This window comes from Benincasa hispida, chromosome 5 (genome assembly GCF_027475165.1).
Source record: "Benincasa hispida cultivar pf3 chromosome 5, pf3_genome.v1.1, whole genome shotgun sequence".
Classification (NCBI taxonomy): domain Eukaryota; kingdom Viridiplantae; phylum Streptophyta; class Magnoliopsida; order Cucurbitales; family Cucurbitaceae; genus Benincasa; species Benincasa hispida.
This window is the reverse complement of record NC_143482.1, coordinates 60,439,294-60,459,109: the sequence shown is the minus strand read 5'-3', so window position 1 is coordinate 60,459,109 and position 19,816 is coordinate 60,439,294. Positions and strand designations below refer to the sequence as shown.

At 36.8% G+C, this 19,816-nt stretch overlaps 1 protein-coding gene across 3 annotated transcripts; it reads right to left on the bottom strand.

The window, feature by feature from the left end:
• Positions 1-563: 563 nt before the first annotated feature.
• Positions 564-15,795, bottom strand: ATR (Ataxia telangiectasia-mutated and RAD3-like protein). 3 transcript variants are annotated; one of them, XM_090313484.1, is made up of 16 exons: positions 15,468-15,795; positions 15,099-15,243; positions 14,740-14,852; positions 13,764-14,098; positions 13,488-13,609; positions 12,362-12,506; positions 11,648-12,217; positions 11,478-11,553; positions 10,153-10,474; positions 8,258-9,511; positions 4,507-7,894; positions 3,847-4,416; positions 2,682-3,305; positions 2,049-2,243; positions 1,611-1,929; positions 564-1,088 (listed from the first exon to the last, which is right to left on the bottom strand). In XM_090313484.1, exons 1-15 carry the CDS (start codon positions 15,622-15,624, stop codon positions 1,762-1,764), a joined length of 8,184 nt encoding a protein of 2,727 aa, XP_090169610.1. In that variant the 5' UTR covers positions 15,625-15,795; the 3' UTR covers positions 564-1,088; positions 1,611-1,761. The 3 variants fall into 3 exon arrangements, with proteins under 3 accessions (XP_090169610.1, XP_090169611.1, XP_090169612.1); XM_090313485.1 differs by having other exon boundaries at positions 15,491-15,682; XM_090313486.1 differs by lacking the exons at positions 13,488-13,609; positions 13,764-14,098; positions 14,740-14,852; positions 15,099-15,243; positions 15,468-15,795 and having other exon boundaries at positions 11,648-12,123; positions 12,362-12,500.
• Positions 15,796-19,816: the final 4,021 nt, after the last annotated feature.

The following is a 19,816-nucleotide window of genomic DNA, read 5'->3' as shown; positions in this document are numbered from 1 at the left end:
ATTGTTATTTTTTATTTTAAGCTTAAGGACAAAAATGAACCAATATTGAAAGCACCAAGACTAAGATGAACATTTTGAAAATACAAGAATCAAAATAAATAAAAATTATAATTATAAAGACCAAAATAATCGTCTTAAAAGTATAAAGACCAAAATAAACTAAAATCAAAAGTACAAATACCAAAGTAGTACTCCATCAGCTTCTTGAGTTGTCTCTTATTAAAGCCCAGCTAAATTATAGATGGTGTCTCAAAATCTTGTGGTTTATATTTATTTGGCCCTTCAATCTTCAAAAATTATAAATTTAATCTTTGAACTCTTATATTTTAAAATTTTTGTCAATCAACTAGATAAAATTAAAAATTCGAGGTTCCATCATACATAAAATTCAAATTTACATCTAATAGATCAATTGATTTTAAAAAATCAAATTAATTAACAACCTATTAGATACAAAATTAAAAGTTCAAAAATCTATTAGAATGAACATAATTCCAATGGCATCATGTATGTACCATCAGTCTCTAGGTCAAGGTCAGAGATTCAATATCCTATTCCACGTGTCGTTTAGAAACAAAAATTGTTACACTTTTGAAAGTTCCAAATACCAACTAGACACACAACTCAGAGCTTCAAACGAAACCCAGATAAGTTAGGGAACTTCTCTCAAAGCATTTCAAAGATTTGGCATAAAACCATCCCTTTAAGACCTTCCGTTGAATATTATAGACAATACTAACAAGAACTATCCTAGTGAGAAGTTTACTAGCATTCATTTACAATGATATACAAAAAAAAACAAACAAACAAACAAAAAAGAAGCAACATTATGCAAAGTGAAAATTGAAATATACAATCAAAATCAAGCACAATAAACTAAAAAATGCATTCATGCAACTCAATAAATGAGAACATATAACCCGAGCCAGAACATATGAAAGAAGTTGCACCGGACCTTTGAGTTTCGAAGGTAATAATAGCAAGTGCTTACTTGAAGAGATCATGAACTTGAATGAGATTTTAACCCACATCCTATGCAGAAGGCTTGCTTCACTGTCAGACTCTGATAAATCCATTCATCGAAAATCCTGTACCACGATCAGTAAAGAGATCCAATAAGTCAAAATTAGCAAATTCATCATCTAGTTTAAAGCAGGTTTTATTAGAGAAGATTTGTGAAACCAAGGACATTCTCTAAGCTCTTGCAGTACAATCCTGATTCTTGGAAATAAATGCAAATCTAGATAAATTATTTTAGGACGGTTCACCTACAATCTCTCTATAGTTTTAAAATGTATTTTGGTTCTTGTACTTTCCCATTTATTGTAACGAAGGCCATTAAAGGGGATGGAACCTACTATGCAGCAAGTTTTTGTACCTCTCTTTGAACCACTTTAAGTTCATCTACTAATGATTGGAGCAAGTGAAAATGTAAAGAAGCTTTGTTGGACCGGGTTCAAATTCTACGTAGGCCTCCAACCTAAGATATCCCATTTTCTCACGATCGAATCGAATGTGGTAAGATCAAGTAATTGTCCTAAAATTAGTCGAGAATTATGTAAACTTGCCTAATATGATATATATTTCTCTTAAATGGTTTTGTTAAATACCTATGTTCTCCAAGAATCTGTTCTCCAAGAAACCCTTCCAAGTTGATGGGTAGAAAAGGTTAGGCCGACTCGAAAGAATACTGGAAAAACCTTTCTCTGATCTTTGCGGATGGAAAAGAAACTCCAATTTTTTTGGGATTCCTCATCATATCTAAAACCATGGCATCCACCATATGTACATCTTCCCAAGATTCTTGTGTGCGACTGCTTCAGCAATTAATCGACGAGCCTGACCTTCGACAGCCAGGGGCAAAGATGGTGCAGCTCCAACACCAACAACTACACCTTGTAACCTAGCCTCAATGTTACTGATGGCTAGCTGTAACAGTATTAAAAGAGCATGGGGATTAGCTTGAGCAATTCAGCTAAGTGTTAAAAATGGAATAATAAAAAAACTGTATAATCTACAAGAGAGACCGTAAGAATAAACAACCAAACCTGAGCATGTGGATTCTGAACTTCAACACCACTGGATTTGTGCGATTTTGTCCACTCCACAAGCGGATCATGAATGAAAGTTTCAAGTACGCTCATCAAAGTATCTCGATGAGATCTCAATACAGAAAGAGTAATTTCACAAACTCTCAAGAAAACGCCCTCATAACCAGTGATTCCTAATCCATCAATCATGTTCTGACGATAAAATGGCAGCATGGAGAAGAAAAGCGAAAATTAGGGATATGAATACCATCTGCTTTGATAGCTATTGAACAAATAAATGAATAAGGTAGTAAATTGATTTCAATGATAGCATTTTGGTGAACTTCTGTTAATGGCAGCATGGAGGAGAAAAGCGAAAATTGTGGATACAAATGCCATCTACTTGAAAGATGTCGAGAATACATAAACACAAAGGGTAACTAAATTTTGTCATATAGCATTTTAGTGAGCTCCTATTAATGAAAACCTCTACATGGACAACAGCATAAAAATATTAAACTAATTGTCAAATTTAATTTGGCTGTTCCTACGCTAAATAGTAGAAATTGATGGTTGCTCATAATTCTTGAATATAAAAAACGTGCAAGTTTATCTAAAAGTTAAATTATCAATCAAGTAAAGTCTTCTGACCTGGGTTAGCCTAAAAGGCACCAGTTCAGGCTTCTCAAGCTGCAGACCTTTGTCAAATAAACAACTGAAATCGACATGAACGCAGTCACCCGTAGTAGAATCAAAAAGAATATTTTCACCATGTCTATCACCTAACCCCACAATATGTCCAACCATAGACCAAACTGCAGTTGTATGTGCATAAGCTATCCGCGCTCTAAACCAAGCAGCTGGTTCTGAAAAGGTATTCAAAAACCATCTATGGAAAATGGGAGGGAACAGAGGAAGAATTTTTGTCTTCAACATTTCACCTTCAGGTATTTTACCTTGGCACTGATCGTATATTCGCTTAACTTGGGGATTTGTCTTCTGCCTGTCAAACTTACCGCAAGTAATATATATGTCTTGCAGTATATGTCTAAGACCCCGAGTATGAGGAACCCATTCTACCATACCACAATCCTCTGTCAGAGGTATCACAGCAAAGGTGCGTATGTAGAGCTTCCTCCGACGGCTTTCTGGATATTTGGATAGCAAACGGTTAATCATTGCTGTGAACTCCATCATGCGAGCATCCTTTCGGAGATCATCCTTGGGTTTGCAGAGGAATGGTCGCTCAATGCCATCACTACCCAATAGAATGATCTGTAATTAAGAAAAGTTTATATTATTACAGTCAAGTCATTAAGGCATGAGTAATAGATAATTAGTGATTACATTGAAGAATTATACCAATATACATGCTCAAAATGCAGCAGAATTTTATCTTATGCCTATTTGAAGAACCAATATAGTTACACAATTAAAATTGAAATCATAGTACGAAAAATAAATTGTTTTGCTTGCATCACACAGGCGTGTGAGCTGGCTTGCCTAGGTAGCTAGCTTTAGAAAAAGTAACACAAATAAATAAAAGAAGAAGAAGAAGCAATCTCCTACAGCATATCTGTAATAATTAATAAATATGATGAAAAGCTATAGCCTGCTTCCAAGCATAAAATTCTCGGTGCGAAAACTATGATAATCTATCGAAGGGAAGAGAGATGTGACAAAAAAAATTCCTTCCTGAGCAAAGGATATAGGACGAAACTTGAACACTACTACATGAGGCAGTAAAATAGAAAATATATTTCACATATTCAAAGCACTTTGCAAAAGTCAAAACACTGAAAAAAAAACACCATACTTTCTTAGGCCGCTGAAGTGATGAAAGAACCTCAGCCTCATCTGCTATTCCTGATATTGTGGGAAGCTCTGTGGCAGAAAAGATGTCAGACCTCAGTGAATCAGTGGGATTCACATCATATGTCGGCAGATTAACAACCAGAGACTGTTGAATTGGCATAATAATCTCCAATGGCATCATTCTCTTCAATGTGCTAAATTCTGTAGAAATATTAATGTTCCTCGCTCTTTGTTGACAGGGATGGAAGCACAACTTGATTAAATGATCAATTAGACTGGCAAACTGAAGAAACAAATTGTTGCCACTGTTTCCTTGACTGAAATCTTTTTTTGCAGAATGGATTATCTCCATAGCTGCCTCTCGTCTTGAAGGAACAGTGGATTTTGAAACTGCGGCCATTATCCAAAGAGCTTGCTGTGGATACTGTCGGACAACAGAGGTAATTATGTGTTTGACCAATCGAACAGTTTCTTCATTTTGATGGCAAATCCTCGAAACTAACTGAGGCAGTACAGCCAACCATTGATATGTTGGCAAATCCTTTAAACAACCTCGCATGATGCTCAGAACCTAGAAAAAAAAGGCAGTAGATAATAATAAAAGACGTACAACTCATATGATGAAAGGAAATCAAAATAGCATATAAACTAAATTCAGAACCTTTCCATGAACACTTTTCAACTCCTTGTTGGATGATGAACCAACTCTTTGGTAGATGCTCCCAAAGTCAAACCACAAAGTTAACAACCTTGGAAGTGCTTGAAATAGATTCTTGTGACCCCTGTGAAGTCCTTTCGCATAGAACAAGAGTACATCAGGCACATAAGACCACCAAGGCTTCTCATTATTTAAATTTGAAGGACCAACAGCAGTAGAAGATGATGACGCTTTTCTCGGACCTTGTTCAGAAAACTCTTCCTGGCGTTTCCTGGCATCTGCAAGCAATTCATCGCAATACCTAGCCATAAAAAAATATCCTTTCTCCCACTTGGGCTGTAGCTCCTTCACTCTTGAATAAAGATTGATGACATCTTCCTTTTGCTTTTGCCCAGTGCAATGTATCCACCTCGAGTATAAGAGAAGAGTCTTTGCAATATCTCTATTCTCATTCAAAGCTTGAGTATCACAGATCAAAGAAGATGGATTCATTGGAACCAAGGAAAGGCTTGTTATTGATGACATTGCAGCAGATCCTATAACTTCCACAGGCATATTTAGAAGAGATTGTTGCAATTCTGAGATAGCACCGTCAGACCGTCTGGTGCTCCATAAAAGCTTTGCTTTCTCCATATGGACATTAGGTGCATGAGAGGCCTGAGCTTCAAGAATTGCACGGTTAGCTGTTTCATAATGACCAGCCGAGCGACACAACTTTGCATACTGAAGCCAGCAGTTCCCAACTTGAGCATCGAGACCACTAGCACCAAAAACCAGCCTCCGAAAGGACAGAAGTGGCTCTCTTGCCCAGAGTGATGACTGAGTAAATTTCAGCCGGTTCTCCCAATTTTGAATCATTTCTGAAAATTCCTGATCATCTACATGAAATGATTTTTCCAAGAAAGAGTCATTGTAAAGAAGGTTATGAAAATCCTCAAGCTCTTTCAGAAGGTGAAGTTTCACAACAAATGGATAAGCACGTGTGTAAGAATCCATGCCAGCAGCAGCAAGAGGGGCAATCAGAGATTGTTTGGACAGAGCAATTTTCTCAGAAACTGAAAACTGATTCTTCTTCATCATTGCCTGCAGAATTTTTGCTACGTCCATGTCAAATGAAGCATTACTCTCAGAGCTGCTACAAAGAAGACCTTCTTCATCAGCTCCCTTGAGGTATTCATCCATCAGGTCCCACCGGCCAAGCCTCCAAGCTGCCTGCACTCCTTGCATGCACCACGTTTTCTTGTACTGAGGAATCCTCGTAATTAAACCATCCACATGAGTAACCATGGCTTGAAGGTGGCACATATTTAACAAGCAATTAAGAACATCCGAATGCCTTTGAACTGAAGTTGGTTCCATATGCAAAGCCTGTTCACAAAAAGTCAAAACATCTGCCCAATTTCCAGCCTTTTTATTTATCAAAAGTTGGTCTTGTAACTTCAAGGATTTACGTAAACATGCCAAGCCAGATAGACCATCAGGCTCATCAAGATAACTATATATTTCCATGAGATATGAAATATCTCCGTCCTCAAAGATGCCACTCCTCTCAGCCGCAGGGTTAAAAGAACCAGATTTTCCTCGAACGTATGACTCAAAATACATCAAAGATCTAGCATAGGCCTGACAGCTCAAGGAAGCCCTAGCAAGTGTGATCTTTGGAATTGCATCTAAAAGCTGTGAAACATATCTACACTGAACCAGGAGTTGCTCCTGATCAACTTGAACATTTGAACTTGATTCCTTCGTTTTGGCCACCAAATGCTTAGAAGACGATGATGGACCAGATCGAGAAAGTGACAATCCTCGTTCAACATCATCCACCCACTGTCCTAGATTATCAAGAAGAGTAAACACAGCTTGAATGCAAACATCACTTTGCCCTCCAATAATTCCATGAATCAAAGTTACACCGTTCTCTGCTGCTGCAGCATTGAGAACAGACAAGATCTCTTCTGCTATGCCATATCGTGCTTCCTCTGTACCATGACAGACGGCACTAAGAACTAAATAAGGTAGCAGATAAACAGCTGTCTGCATATCATGCCGCACTATACCTCGACAAGCATGAAAAATACTCGCACGAGACCCAGTGGCATGTGCAGTTAGCTTTTTTATCCAAAAGAATATCCACCTTCTGAATGACATACCCGGTCGATAAATCGAACTAACAATTGCAGAGTCAGCAACATTCGGGAGCTGAAATCTGGAGGTTAAGCAAGGTGCTATAATTTCTTTCACATAATCAGAGAAGCGTCCCCACAATCTCTGACCTCTCATACTCATTGCATTACTACCATCAGAAGAATCAGATGTGACAGTTTTTGAAGCTTCTTTGTCTTTCAATGATGGTGACACTGAAGCAACAGCATTTTCATCCAGTGATGCCTTACACCCTGCAATTTTTAGAAGCTCTTGAATGGCTAATGCCGCTGAATCTTGAATTATGGTATCTGGTGCAGCTCCCAAAGCTGGAGCTAAGTGTTTTTGAATCAACTCAAAAATTAGATCATCGTCAGAACATTCAATTTTAAATCGTTGGCTTGAAAAACTCTTCACTTTGGCAGGATCAACAGCACCTAGTGCTCCAAGACAATCAGCGCAAACCAATTTCAGCCGTTGGCCCACTGCAGTCCTTGACTCCTCAGCACACCCTCTTAGCAAGGATGAGATTAGTAAGCTCAAAACATCCATGTCTAGATCAGCTTCAGCACTTATCAAAGCTGTAACCTCCTTGCTTCTCATGTTCAACAATTTGCTCAATTCACATGCCACCATGTATCTCACGTTCAAGTTCTCATGATTTAAACCATCAACAAAGTCTCGTAGCTGATCCTTTAGAGTCATTGACCCACGAGTTTCATGTATAGCTCTGTTCACCTCTGTCAGAGCAGAAATACAAGGCAATGGAGGGAATTCACGTATATGCAGCTTTAGTATACTCTTGTTTTTTAAAACAAGCTCTTCCAAAATTTTTACCACCATTTCTAAATGTGTGGAAGTTTCATCTCTCTCCAGGAAAGGCACAAGTGCAGCAAAGACTTGAGAAATCACATACTTGATGCTAGATGGTGATACATTAGCCAATTGTTGGATGAAAGAATTCAAGACAATCAGACCTTCACTTTGTAGTACTTCTTTTCCAATAGCGTGCATAAGAAGAACCATTAGTTTCGGCACGTAAGTACTAAGATGAGAACCCATCAATTTTATCAGCATTTCAATACGTTGTATAGCTTGTTTCTGCAGGCAAACGTCCTCCGCATGGAGCATTTTCCTATCCACGCTATTAAGGAGGCCAACAAAATGATTCCTCAAAAATCCTGGGAGATCATCCCCTCCAGTCAGAACTCTAGCAACTTGTAATATCATCTCGGGAACTTTTGCTAACCTACAAATAAAGATTGATGAAAAACATGCACAATAAAACAAAAATATCTACTTTGATTGGACAGACATATGTGTATGACTGAAGAATATTAGTCCACATACAAGGAACAACAATAAACACATTTTAGAACTACATATATCTAACAGCACCGCAAATTCCAAAATAACCTAATAAAAAGGAAATAAGACAACTTTTGTAAACCAAACAAGCTGACAAATACCCAAGCTCATACGTAAAGTTAGGAAAAAAGGCAAAGTTTCAAACTCTGAAAAAGAAAAGGACAAATGAAAACAGGTATATCAAAAGTCTAATTCCGAACTCCACAGCAAATTCTAGAGTGGTTTGATGCTACATAGTACATACCTTTTACTGACCTCATCTGAATCACCACCATCCACAAAGCATACTAGTTCATCTAAAAGTGCAGGTAATGCAGCAGAAAAAATTTCTTCCTGATTTGAACCAGTATGAGCATGATAAAATTCCAAGGCAAAACGTAACTCCTTCCCATTTTCTTGGTAGAGAACAAAGGCAAGAACTTTTGGCAACCAATTTACTATCAACGTAACCATATCTGTGTCCACACATTTAGCTAATTCATATAAAGATTCAACAGCTTGGTCATTATTCTGATGAGAGACAATCAGCTTTGGAAGAACAACAGGAATCATTTTCTTAACAAGTGCTTCAGTTTCAACACCCAAAACAGCTTCTGCAAATTCTTGTACAATTTTTGGACGGCTAACAAGTCTTGTAGAGACATAATCAAATAGCTCATTCCGAAGATGGACAACTTTTGAAAATATTAGATCAAAATTCCCATTGAAATGGAAACGGCAAGCTTTGTGGATAGATCTTGAAGCACTCATCCTCACTGTAACATGTGGATTATCGAGATGATCAATCAACAATAGAAGAGAAAGGGAGAAAAATTCACTGTGAATATCAACTGCAGTCATGAGCTCTGCTACAGATTCTAGCATAGTGTCCAGAATTTGGGGATCTGCAGTCGATACCACTGCATTTTTAATCAAATCCAAAAACATTAGCTCTTTCCTTTTGTTTGAGATGTCTTCTTCCGAGAAAAAGCAGCTTGTGATATGATCCTCGAGGAAGGAACTAATTTGAAGGCAGAATGCTTCTCTTATTGCTTTTTTTCTGTTAAGAAGCAAAAACTCAACACATTTAAGCCAATCATTCTTCGTTTGATGTAGAACATCCCTAGTCCCATGGACCAGAATTCGTCTAAGAGTTCCCACACAGGACAATTGAACCTCTTCTGAAGACTCGTCAAAAAGAAGTTCAAAAAATATCAACATCAAATGGACAAAATCACTATCCAAATTCATTTTTGGGTAACAGTCAGATGGCTCGATTATATTTGTATGAAGTTTATGATCATGCAGAACAGTCTGATCACACTTTGAACACCAAAATCCTTGTATCACATAGTCAACTGTCTGGCAGCATCTATCACTGTTTGTATTTAAAAATAATTTGCACCTACTCGTATCTTGACCATTTATTGAATGGCAAGATCCATATAGACATGATAAAAACCCAAGAGAAAATGGGATAATCTTCTTAACTTTTTCATGCATTTCTCCCTTCAAGATCCTGAAATTCAAATGAGTAATAAACACGAGAAGTTAAGCAAAAGGCATTACCCACAAAGCTAGCATATTAAAACCAGTTGGATCAAATCAAATATCCTTAAAATGTCATTCATATCTTATATATTCATTATTTTTCTGTATTTCCATTTCATTCAATATAGCCTACATATTCTCCCTTTCAATACCAATAATTTTCTCTCTGTTTTTCAGCTGCTACATACAAAGGACTTTCGCAGCTTTTGCTTTTCATGAAGAAAATAGACTAGTGTCCAAAGTCTACAGTTACACCTAAATTTTATTTACACACAAGACTCAAAGAGTCTAATGACCTTATTTGATCAGGATCTGTTCTATAGATTGTATAACTATGTCCTTGAGTTCTAACAAGACTCACAAGAGTCTAAAAGCTTTTATAAAAGAAGACCATTAGTATATTGACAAATTCCTCTAACCCTATTGATTCATATCTTTAATGTCAAGCCATAAAAAAAAATAGTTCAGAAGCAGGATCTCTGCTCCCAGTTAAGAATATTTCACAAAATTCAATTTCCTTCTTCGGTCTAAAGCCTTTTGTAAATAGATAATTCAGTTACTCATAAACACGTCTCTAAAACAAAATACAAATGAAAAAGCTCAACTTACTCCAGTCTCCTAAATAACTGTGATAGCTTGTCAAAACCAGTCCATAGAGCAATCACTGGAATTGAAATGGCAGCCTCAGTTCTAACTTCATCATCTTCATCAACAAGACTCAAATCCAGAACCTCAAGATCAGTTTCAGTCTTAGTGATGGAAGTAATTTTTGATGCAACCTGAACAGAGATGCATTTTGTCTTCGATGGCTTGTGAGATTCAGTTCTGGTGATTGAATGGGTCCATGGAACTTTAAGTATCACAGACATAGTTTCAGCATATTCACCATTACTTCCAGACAAGAGTGAAAATAAACATGAAGATACATGCGCTGTACATTACAAAATTAAATGGCATAGTCAGCACTCACAACTACGACAAACAAGAAGAAACTAAGAGTAAATCAGAAAATATTTCAGATGAAGCATGATCTCGATATCTTTTTCTAAGAAGAGAAACGATGGTGTTTTTTTTATAAGAGTGACAACTTTCACCGAGAAAAGATGAAAGAATATACGGTTATTAAAATTTATATTAAAAAAAAAAAACACCTCCCCGTACAGAAAGGGACTCGAAATATTTACAAAAGGTCTTCGAAACCGAAGCCCACAAAGAAACATGAAAGCGAACAAGGGACCAAGCCTCACTAGGGTCCTTGTCCATCCCTCTAAAAAAACTTCTTTTCCGCTCACCTACAAAAAAAGTAACCATTCTCCACACAAGGCGGATTGAGGAAGAACTCCTTGATCATAGCACTAACACCCATCCGAAGAGCAAGTGAAACGCCAAAAAATATGATCCAGATCTTCCTCCATCTTCAGGCAAAGGATACAACAGAACAGCCCAACAAGAGAGGGAAACTTCTTGGTGAAACAATGCATCGTGTTCGCATGGCCATGTAAAATTAGCCATATGAAGAATCTTCCTTTCCTAGGAACCTTAGTCCTCCCCAAAGGTTAAAAAAACTGAATCGCCCAAGGAAGAATGTTCCATGAGACTATGAAGAAAGGACTTATACGATGGCATTATGAATTATCCAAGAAGATAAAGAAATATAGGGAGAGGTCAGATAAGAAGGCCATGATGCCAAAATATACCAAAACCAAAGTGTTCTCAAGTTTATCTATAAGGTTGTGAGCTAACTGAAATATACTACATACATTCATCTTTTATGAATTTTTGTGTATGGATAAAAAATAAAACTATGCAGGCATCTATGGCAATATATTGCAAGTGGTTAGCTAGCACCAATGGACAAAACTGAAATGATGCAGTCATCTACGGAAAAGCATAACTACAAAAAACTAACATGAAGATTTGGACAATTGCCTTACTTGGTAAGAGAAGTATGCTGTGAATTCCTTCAAGAAAAATGGAGATATCGAGGGAAATTGAGCTTCCTTTCTTCGCCTGTAGAATATATCTCAATTCTTAATATCAGGAAAAGGGAAACCAGGTCATAAGAAACAAGTTATGGAACATTCACAAAAGTAAATCAAGCCACCTGCTCGTATATCCAGGGAATCCATGAAACCATCTCCTGAAATATGACCATGGACAAATGAGTTTCAGGGTACCGACAGAATGCAATACACAGCATGCTAAGAGCTGCTAATGAAACTTCTGGTCTTAGAGCATCATCTCTGATGGAAGAAGCTTTTAAACATCCAACAAATGAAACAAGTAAATTATGCAAATTATTTGCATAAGTTTCTTCAGTTTCACAAATTTTGACCCAAGGCTTCTTGCACTCAACCAGAATATCAGCTCCAGTGCTCAGAATTTCTCCATCGATCTTTGGTCTTTTGTTCTTGGCAATATCCAAATCCTTAAAGAGTCTCTTATTTCCAACTCTTGAGCTTTCATTTGATTTATTGTTCAATTCTAACAAACCCATGCCAGGTAAAGAGCCTCCAACATAATCAGGACCAAGAATAGATAGAACTGCTTTGAAGCAATCTATCAAAGCTAAGCAAGGTTCTGGAAAAGAAAGCATATCAACGAGTATTTCAGGCCTCCAGATATGAGAAGGGCAGATTTTAGCAATCCGCATGTATGCATTGCATAATGAAACCTAAAAAATGCAAAATATAAAGGTGGAAATTAATTTGAGATCCCTTCCAGTAAGTTCCTAAAAGCCATCAGCAATTGTGGATGTGACAAACCATGTCAGAAAGTTCAATTGTTGCTAGTAATGACATTAGGAATGTAAATTAACCTTGAGCTCCATGCTCCTGGTTCTCCACAGGGACTGTGAAAATATGCCAACCATGTCTGCAGCAGTTAGCTTGACAACATCATCACAACAGTTGGAGTATAGCACATTAAGACAACCTCCAATAGAAGTATCATATGGTGTGTTCCTGCCAAATAAACAAAGTATTACAATGCACAAGTAAATAAAGTAAATATGTTAGATACATGTTATTAAAAAGTTGCTGGAAGACACTGATTAGCTTATATTTACCTATAAAAAACCAGTCATCCTGCCAACAGGGGAAAAAAATTAAAAGATTAACTAACTAATTCACAGATGACAGTCTCATGAAATATAAGAGAGGGATTTCTTTTAGCTGTCGTGTGAAGCAAACTAAATCAACTCTATCAGGGGACAACTGCTCAACGAGAGAACACTGAACGTTGGAAAAAAATATGTTATCCTAAGCAAGTGGTTGGACTCAAGACCTCAGAGACACCATAATTTTCGACTCCTTTTAACCATCATGCCACAACCCATGGTACTTAATTTGAAATAAGGATTGAGGCCTCTTGATGAAAGACGTCCGAAATGTAGATTCTTCTATAAACTATGTGCACTGCTTGTAGAGTTGTCTTATTATAATTATAGACTAACTTTTCTATATTGTATCCGATATAAACTTAGAAAAAGAAAATTCTACAGATACAACTGCTTTTATTAAGAATAAATGAAAAGAATACAAGGGCATACAAAGAAACCAAGTCCACACAAACCCCAGTAAGGAAAGGGGTTCCAAGTAAGTAAAGTGTTGTCTTTTTTTTCTAAAGGAAACGGTCTCTTTCATTAAGATAATGAAATGAGACAAAAGCTCAATATACAATATGGAAACAAAGAGCAATAGAACCTAAGGATCAGGAAGGTAAGTAAAGTGTTGTCTAAAGAGTAATTACAAAAATTCTTCAAAGTTGTAGCTCAAAGAGAAACATGAAATCTCACCAAGGACCAAACTCACAGGTACAGAAAGAGAGAATAAAGGAATTCATGGGAAAACTAAAAGGAACGGACAAGGAATAGGGGTAATATAGATTTCTTCTTTCCAACCATTATATTGCCAACTTCCCACTTTCTTTAACTCAACACATACCTAAATACAGGAAGCCCCTGTTTGTCTTCACTTAATATAGTAGAAATTGACTGGATTAAAGGCTGATATGGAACGACGTCATCTATCACCAATCCAACAATGCGTGCAAAGTCAAAGCATGCCTTCCAAAAAGTTAAATTTGAGATGATTGTCAGAATATTATCATCATAAACAAGGGAAACTACTTGGTCGAGGAATTTTTATCAACAACGTTGTAAAGTTCAATAGTGCTAAACATTTCTAATTCCAATTGCTACCAATACACCATCCACTTACCATTTGCAAATCAGCATCCCCATAACATAATAATGAACATGCTGCTGAAACATCTGACATACTGATAAGCCCTTCAACATACACAGTCCCCTCAGCCAAGCATTTACCTAGAAGCTTAATAATCCAAGTCGCAAAAGGCCGCCACCTCTTTTTCCCCGTTAGATTTATTAAAATACCAGAGCCATTAGTTGGCCTGTTGATTTCTGGAAGATCCCCAAGATGATCGGGATCCTCAAAGATTCCCTTCAAAGATTCGCAGAAACAATTCAAATTGATACTTGTGGACTCCACAAAGCTTGAAGTATCAGTGCCAAGTGATGCAGTGTATAAAATATCTGCACTAAAGAGATGGAATCTGAGCACCCTCGAATAATGAAATACAAGGTGTTACACATGCAGTTAAAATTTTAAGGAAAAATGAATTTGCAGAAGTCAATGTCCCAGTGTACAAAGATAAATTGTAAAAAGAAACAAAGATTCAAAGTCAAACCAGAGAAACAGTGAAAAAAAGTCAACACTCTCTCCCCGCCCCCATCATAAACCAAAAGTTAAGGGCCCAATGCAGTGGAAAATACACTGGCAATCTTTTCATCTTATCAAAATTTCTTCTTTTCAATGCTTCAAGAAAAATGAGTTAGGGGCTACTGCTCCTACAATTTAAGACTTCAACATTGTCCATGGGTTGAAATCAAATAACGCATGTAACTAAGCATCTGAGAGACTCAGACTTTACTAACACTTTTTAAATTGCTTAATCACATTCATGCATTTCATAAGCAATGCAAGATGCAATAGCTTGAACCAAAGCAGCAATCAACCTGTAACTTAACCCGTGACCCTGGCCACACTTTTGAATATCCAAATGTAGCACCTTTCATGTAATTTGACAAATGGTAAAAGCGTATTACAACAAACAAATAGGTCAAGTTTATACAGGAAAATACATTTTACAAAGTCACATGAATTTCCTGCTTACCTTCGACGACTGACATGGCATCAAGGAAAAACTGACGGTATGCATCCCGTGCTCCAGTACGAAGCAAGGATAAAAGGGAACCAATTGTTTCAAAAATGACTCCATGCCGTGCCCTGGAGTCAAAAGACTAATTTCTGTTAGATTAGGAAACAAACAGGCACGCGTGAAAATATAACCCAGACTGTCCTCTTTCCCCTATAAAATCCAGTTAGTTGTTTATACAAATTTCTATTGATTTAAACATTGCAAAAGTATTTGAACCTGTCATCGAAATGATCGCTACAGTTCTCATTTAACGAACCTCCCGAAATGATAATAAAAAGAAAGCTAAATAACGAACAATAAGATATATTACTGACTGGATAGCGGTCTCCGCAAAAAAAGGCAATATCCGAACAATCACAGGCAAGACGGCGCTAGCCTTTCCATGGTAAAAAACGCCAGGAAAGTTCCTCGCCGTGTGCGAGATGAGCTTCAATACAGCAACTACTTCTCTCTCGTTTACTGCAAGAAACAGAAATGGAATTCAACTTCAAATAAGTGCAGTTTTCCATTCGCCAACGAATGTGCAAGTTAGTGATAAACAATGCCATAAACAAAAAAAACACTTCCGTTCAATTTAGTTATACCGGATGATGATTTCATGCGATTCAAAACCAAAAAGAGAGGATAAGCATTTGAAGATGAACGAAGAAGGCAAAAGAAAGACTAGTGCAGAGAAATGGAACCTGAGGAAGAGGGAACGACGTACGTGTGGAGGAGATTGGGAAGGACGGCGCGAAATCGGACTTCGAGACCAATGTCATCGGCGCGATTAGGAGGAGTGGATGAGGAAGCTGCTATACGTTCCCGAAGCTCGTGAACTAGACTGGAAAGATTCGCCATGGCAAGATAGCTACAGTTGCTCAAGGTCTTCGTCTTCCCTCCATTTTTCGAAAGCCTTCGTGGGTGCTCCTTTGCCGCCTTATATAAAAGTTCACTCTCTCCGCCACTCAACTTACTCCCACTGTCTCTCACCGAAAGATTTTTCTTTTCTTTTTCTTTCTTTTTCTTTTTCTTTTTTCTACAATGTGGTTTTTTTTTATTTTTTAATGTCTACATATTTGGAAAATCTAACCTACCCCGGTGGAGCATTTGAGACAGGAAATTGGCTATTATAATCTTAAGTTATCATGGTTCAATTATGATAGTTTATATTTGGGGTAGATTACTTTAATTTAGTTATAATAGTATGCGTTTGATGTGTAAACTATTTTAGTTTAAAAAATAATAATAAACATTATAGCAAATAATAAAAAATGATGAATGTAAGGTAGTAAAATCTGTAACAAATAATAAATATTGTAGCAAACGAGATTTTGAAATAGTGTTAATTGTAGTTTATTAGGATTACAAAATAGTATCTACCGTAGCAGAATGTGGTTATTATAGTCTTAAATAATCCTTACCCAAACGTCCCTAAGGCTCTAACCTCGATAATAAGTAAGAAAATTTCTAGCACTACTTTTTTGTTCACACTATAAATTTGTATCCATAAGTATTAGTGGACTTCACATTTATATTGATATTTGAACTTCTCACTTCTTAATTGAAACTCAAAAGTATATATTTAAACCATTTAAACGTGGAAGTCTTGTTATAGGTTAATTCATGTATTAAGTCTCCAATTATCATTTGTCATTGAGTTGAACTTACTCTAACAATTTATTATTGTTATGATTAGTAATAATACGATAGGAGGTGACGTATTCGAATCACATACCTATTGTTGTTGATATATTTATATGTCCGTTGAGTCATGTTCGCCTTGGCAGTAATTTTTTATTATTAATAAATTGACAATATGCTAGTGTTGGCTTGAATTTGTTGTCGCCTACAAACTCTCACTAAACAAATAATATTTATAATTTCACTGATCCTACAACTTATACTGCTACATAGCACAAGCGGTAAGTACGGGGTCAAACCTCAGAGAATCTTGAGGTGAATTAGCCTATGAATGAATCCAAACGGTAACTAAGGGGGACTTTTGTTGATTGATTATTGCAATGAGATTTAAAAGTGTAATTGAAAAGGAATTGAGTTGATTTTAAAAAATCTAGTATAAGGATTAGGAATCCTCCCAATTTCTTGGTTATTCATCGACCTTTAATTATATGTAATACTTGCTAATTATTATCTTAGCTCATGTATCTTAAAAGCCTAGAAATGCATGTCCTGATTTCATGATTGATTTCTTAATCAAACTAGATACTTCAATTAATTGGATTTGATAGCGTCCATATCAATCAAGCATCCACACTACGAAAAGGTAATCTAGTTAAGTCGAATTAATAAGCCGGAAAGTCTAGGTTATTAATTCAATGGTTATTGAAATCGACTAATCATGCAATGTTATCAAAAGATTATCTTAAATAACCTAGATCATACACAAGCATATTTAGTCGTGTTCTTTTGAGATTAAAAACACCTATCATGTTACCCTAGCAATCAAAGAATTATAAAGAATTGACAAGAAACTCAAAAATTCAATGCATAGAAGTTGAATTATCATTCGAGAACAAAAATTACACAAAGCATTCATCAAAGAATTGGAAATTAAAGTCTCATAAGCAAGAAATTAGGATTAAATCCAACCCTAAACTGAAAAGAACTCACCTTAGCGTAGCATCCTGCAAGAATCTTCAAAGAAATTACAAGATAATTGAATGAAGGGGAAAAAGATGAAGAACTAAGGCAAAGATCTAGAAATTATGTGAAAATCGGGCATTCCTCTTCTAAAAAAATTAAAAATCTATCTATACAAAGTAAGGAGCGCAATTGTGCTCGGCGCTAGGGTAGAGCACAACTGCGCTATAGGCTATGTTGTTATAGTCTGTGTGTGCGTTGTGCTCCATTTTTGTCAATTTACATAGTGTAGTTGCGCTTTAGGGTAGCACCACTGTGCTCCCTCGTATTAAGCATTCTGCCTTTGAGCACCGAGCACAATGCAAAGTGCTTGGCCGTAGAGGCAATTTTGTAATTTCTACTATTTTCATGTTTGATGCTCCAAAGCTCTTTTTTTAGTTGTTTTTTTCTCCGAATGATCGTTCTACCTCTCAAGATGATTAATACCTACAAAATTGGATAATAAAACATATAAAAGTTACGAACATAGCTAAATTAAGCTAAGAGATATAACACTTTTATGGTGCTTTCAAGTAGCAATAAAATAGATATTTTGAGATTTTTTTTTTCCAGAAGTATATGGACTAAATTTGACATGTGAAAGTAATGAGCTAAAATATAAAATGGTAAATTAATATTTTTATTTTTATTGATAATACATCAATTTTTATCGAAATTTGAATATAGCGAGTTTTAAGGAGTTGTTTGAAACGTTGAGTTGAGATATAATATCTGAAACTCATATATATGTGGAGTTCATATGTTTGTATTTGGGGTGTATAGTTTTTTTGTTTGTGTTTGGAGTGTAGAGTTAACTTCATATATTTAGGATATCTTATACAGTTTTTTTAACTCTAAATAATCTGCTTTCATGATTATTATATTTTATTTTGAAATTTTTTATTTAATAATTCTATTAATATTTATTTGAATAAAATATGGATTATAATTTTTTTCTTTTCTTTTTTAATTTTCTCCTTTCTCTCTTTCTTTTTTTCGATAATGAACAACAATTAATCCACCAATCGTTTTAAAAATTATTGTGGTTTAAAAATATATTTAGTAAAATATAGTTGTTTACAAAATATTTAGAAAAAAATGTAGTTGTTTTGCATCGATAAAAGAGATTTGATTTTTTTATTAGACTTCACCAATCACATCAGGCAGACGCCTGCCCTGCCAGCCAATTTTTCTTGCCAGTCGCAAATTGAAAAATTAGGACAGCAAACTTGCGACTTTTTTTTTTTGGCAAATTGGATATATATATATTGAATAGGTAATATATTGTACAACAACAAGAAGGATTCCACAGCCCGGGATCCAAGCAACAAAGTAACAAGCAGAAGCCAAGATAGGGCTCGGTAAAAACAAAGCCAAACCAAACACAAAACATCACAGTCCACCAGGGAATAAGATAAAGAATAAAGAACAAAAAAAGAAAGCCCCACAATTGGAGCCAACAACAAAACAAAGACCAACAGCAAAAACAAAATGAAGAAAAACATCAACCCGCCAGGAAAACTAGATAAGACCAAGAAAGTCAAGCCGCCAGGAGAGACCATCCTTGGCCGACCCCCATGGAGCCGGTGATTACGCTCTTGCTAGATATAGTAGATGGAAGCACACCAGAAGGCACAGAACAACTTACTACGCACCCCTTTACCCCACCCCACTCGACACACCCAACTCAACTCTACATCCCATTATGCCACCCGATGAGAGGAACCCAACTGACGCACTACCCCCGACCGCACCTCTCTCCTGAACCCACACTAAAAAAATAGATGATCTCGCGACTCTAGACCTCCCCCACACAATAGACACCCCCCTCCCACGACACACCCCACCTTCTCAACCAATCCCGCGTACCCAACATGTCCCTCATTGCTAACCATACATAGAAGGAATGATGGGGGACACCACCCTCAGACCACAAAAACCTACCCAAGACATCCTAGGACGACGAGGATGCAAATGATCCCACGCACTAGCAATTGAAAACCGACCACTCGCACTTGGCACCCAAACCCAATAATCCTCCCCCCTCACCTTAGGCCCCACTGCCTGTATAAGACCCCAGATCTCAAGCAACTCTCATGACACTGTAGACCACCTCTAACCTCCCTCACCATCCATAAACTCCGACACTCGCACCTCCAAACTACTCTCTCCATCTCCAACCACCCTTGACTCATATGTATCCAAAGTCGCACCCTCGACAACCAAGAGTCCCACCATACAAAGCATGACTTCCCATCGCCCATCCTCAAACGGACCAGATGCTTGAATCTATCTTTACACCACAAGATAGCCCTCAAGCACCAAGACTTACCAACCTCACACCAAATTGCCCACAAAGACCGCCCACGCAAGATATACACCTCCATCTACGCCACTCATAATGAGCCCG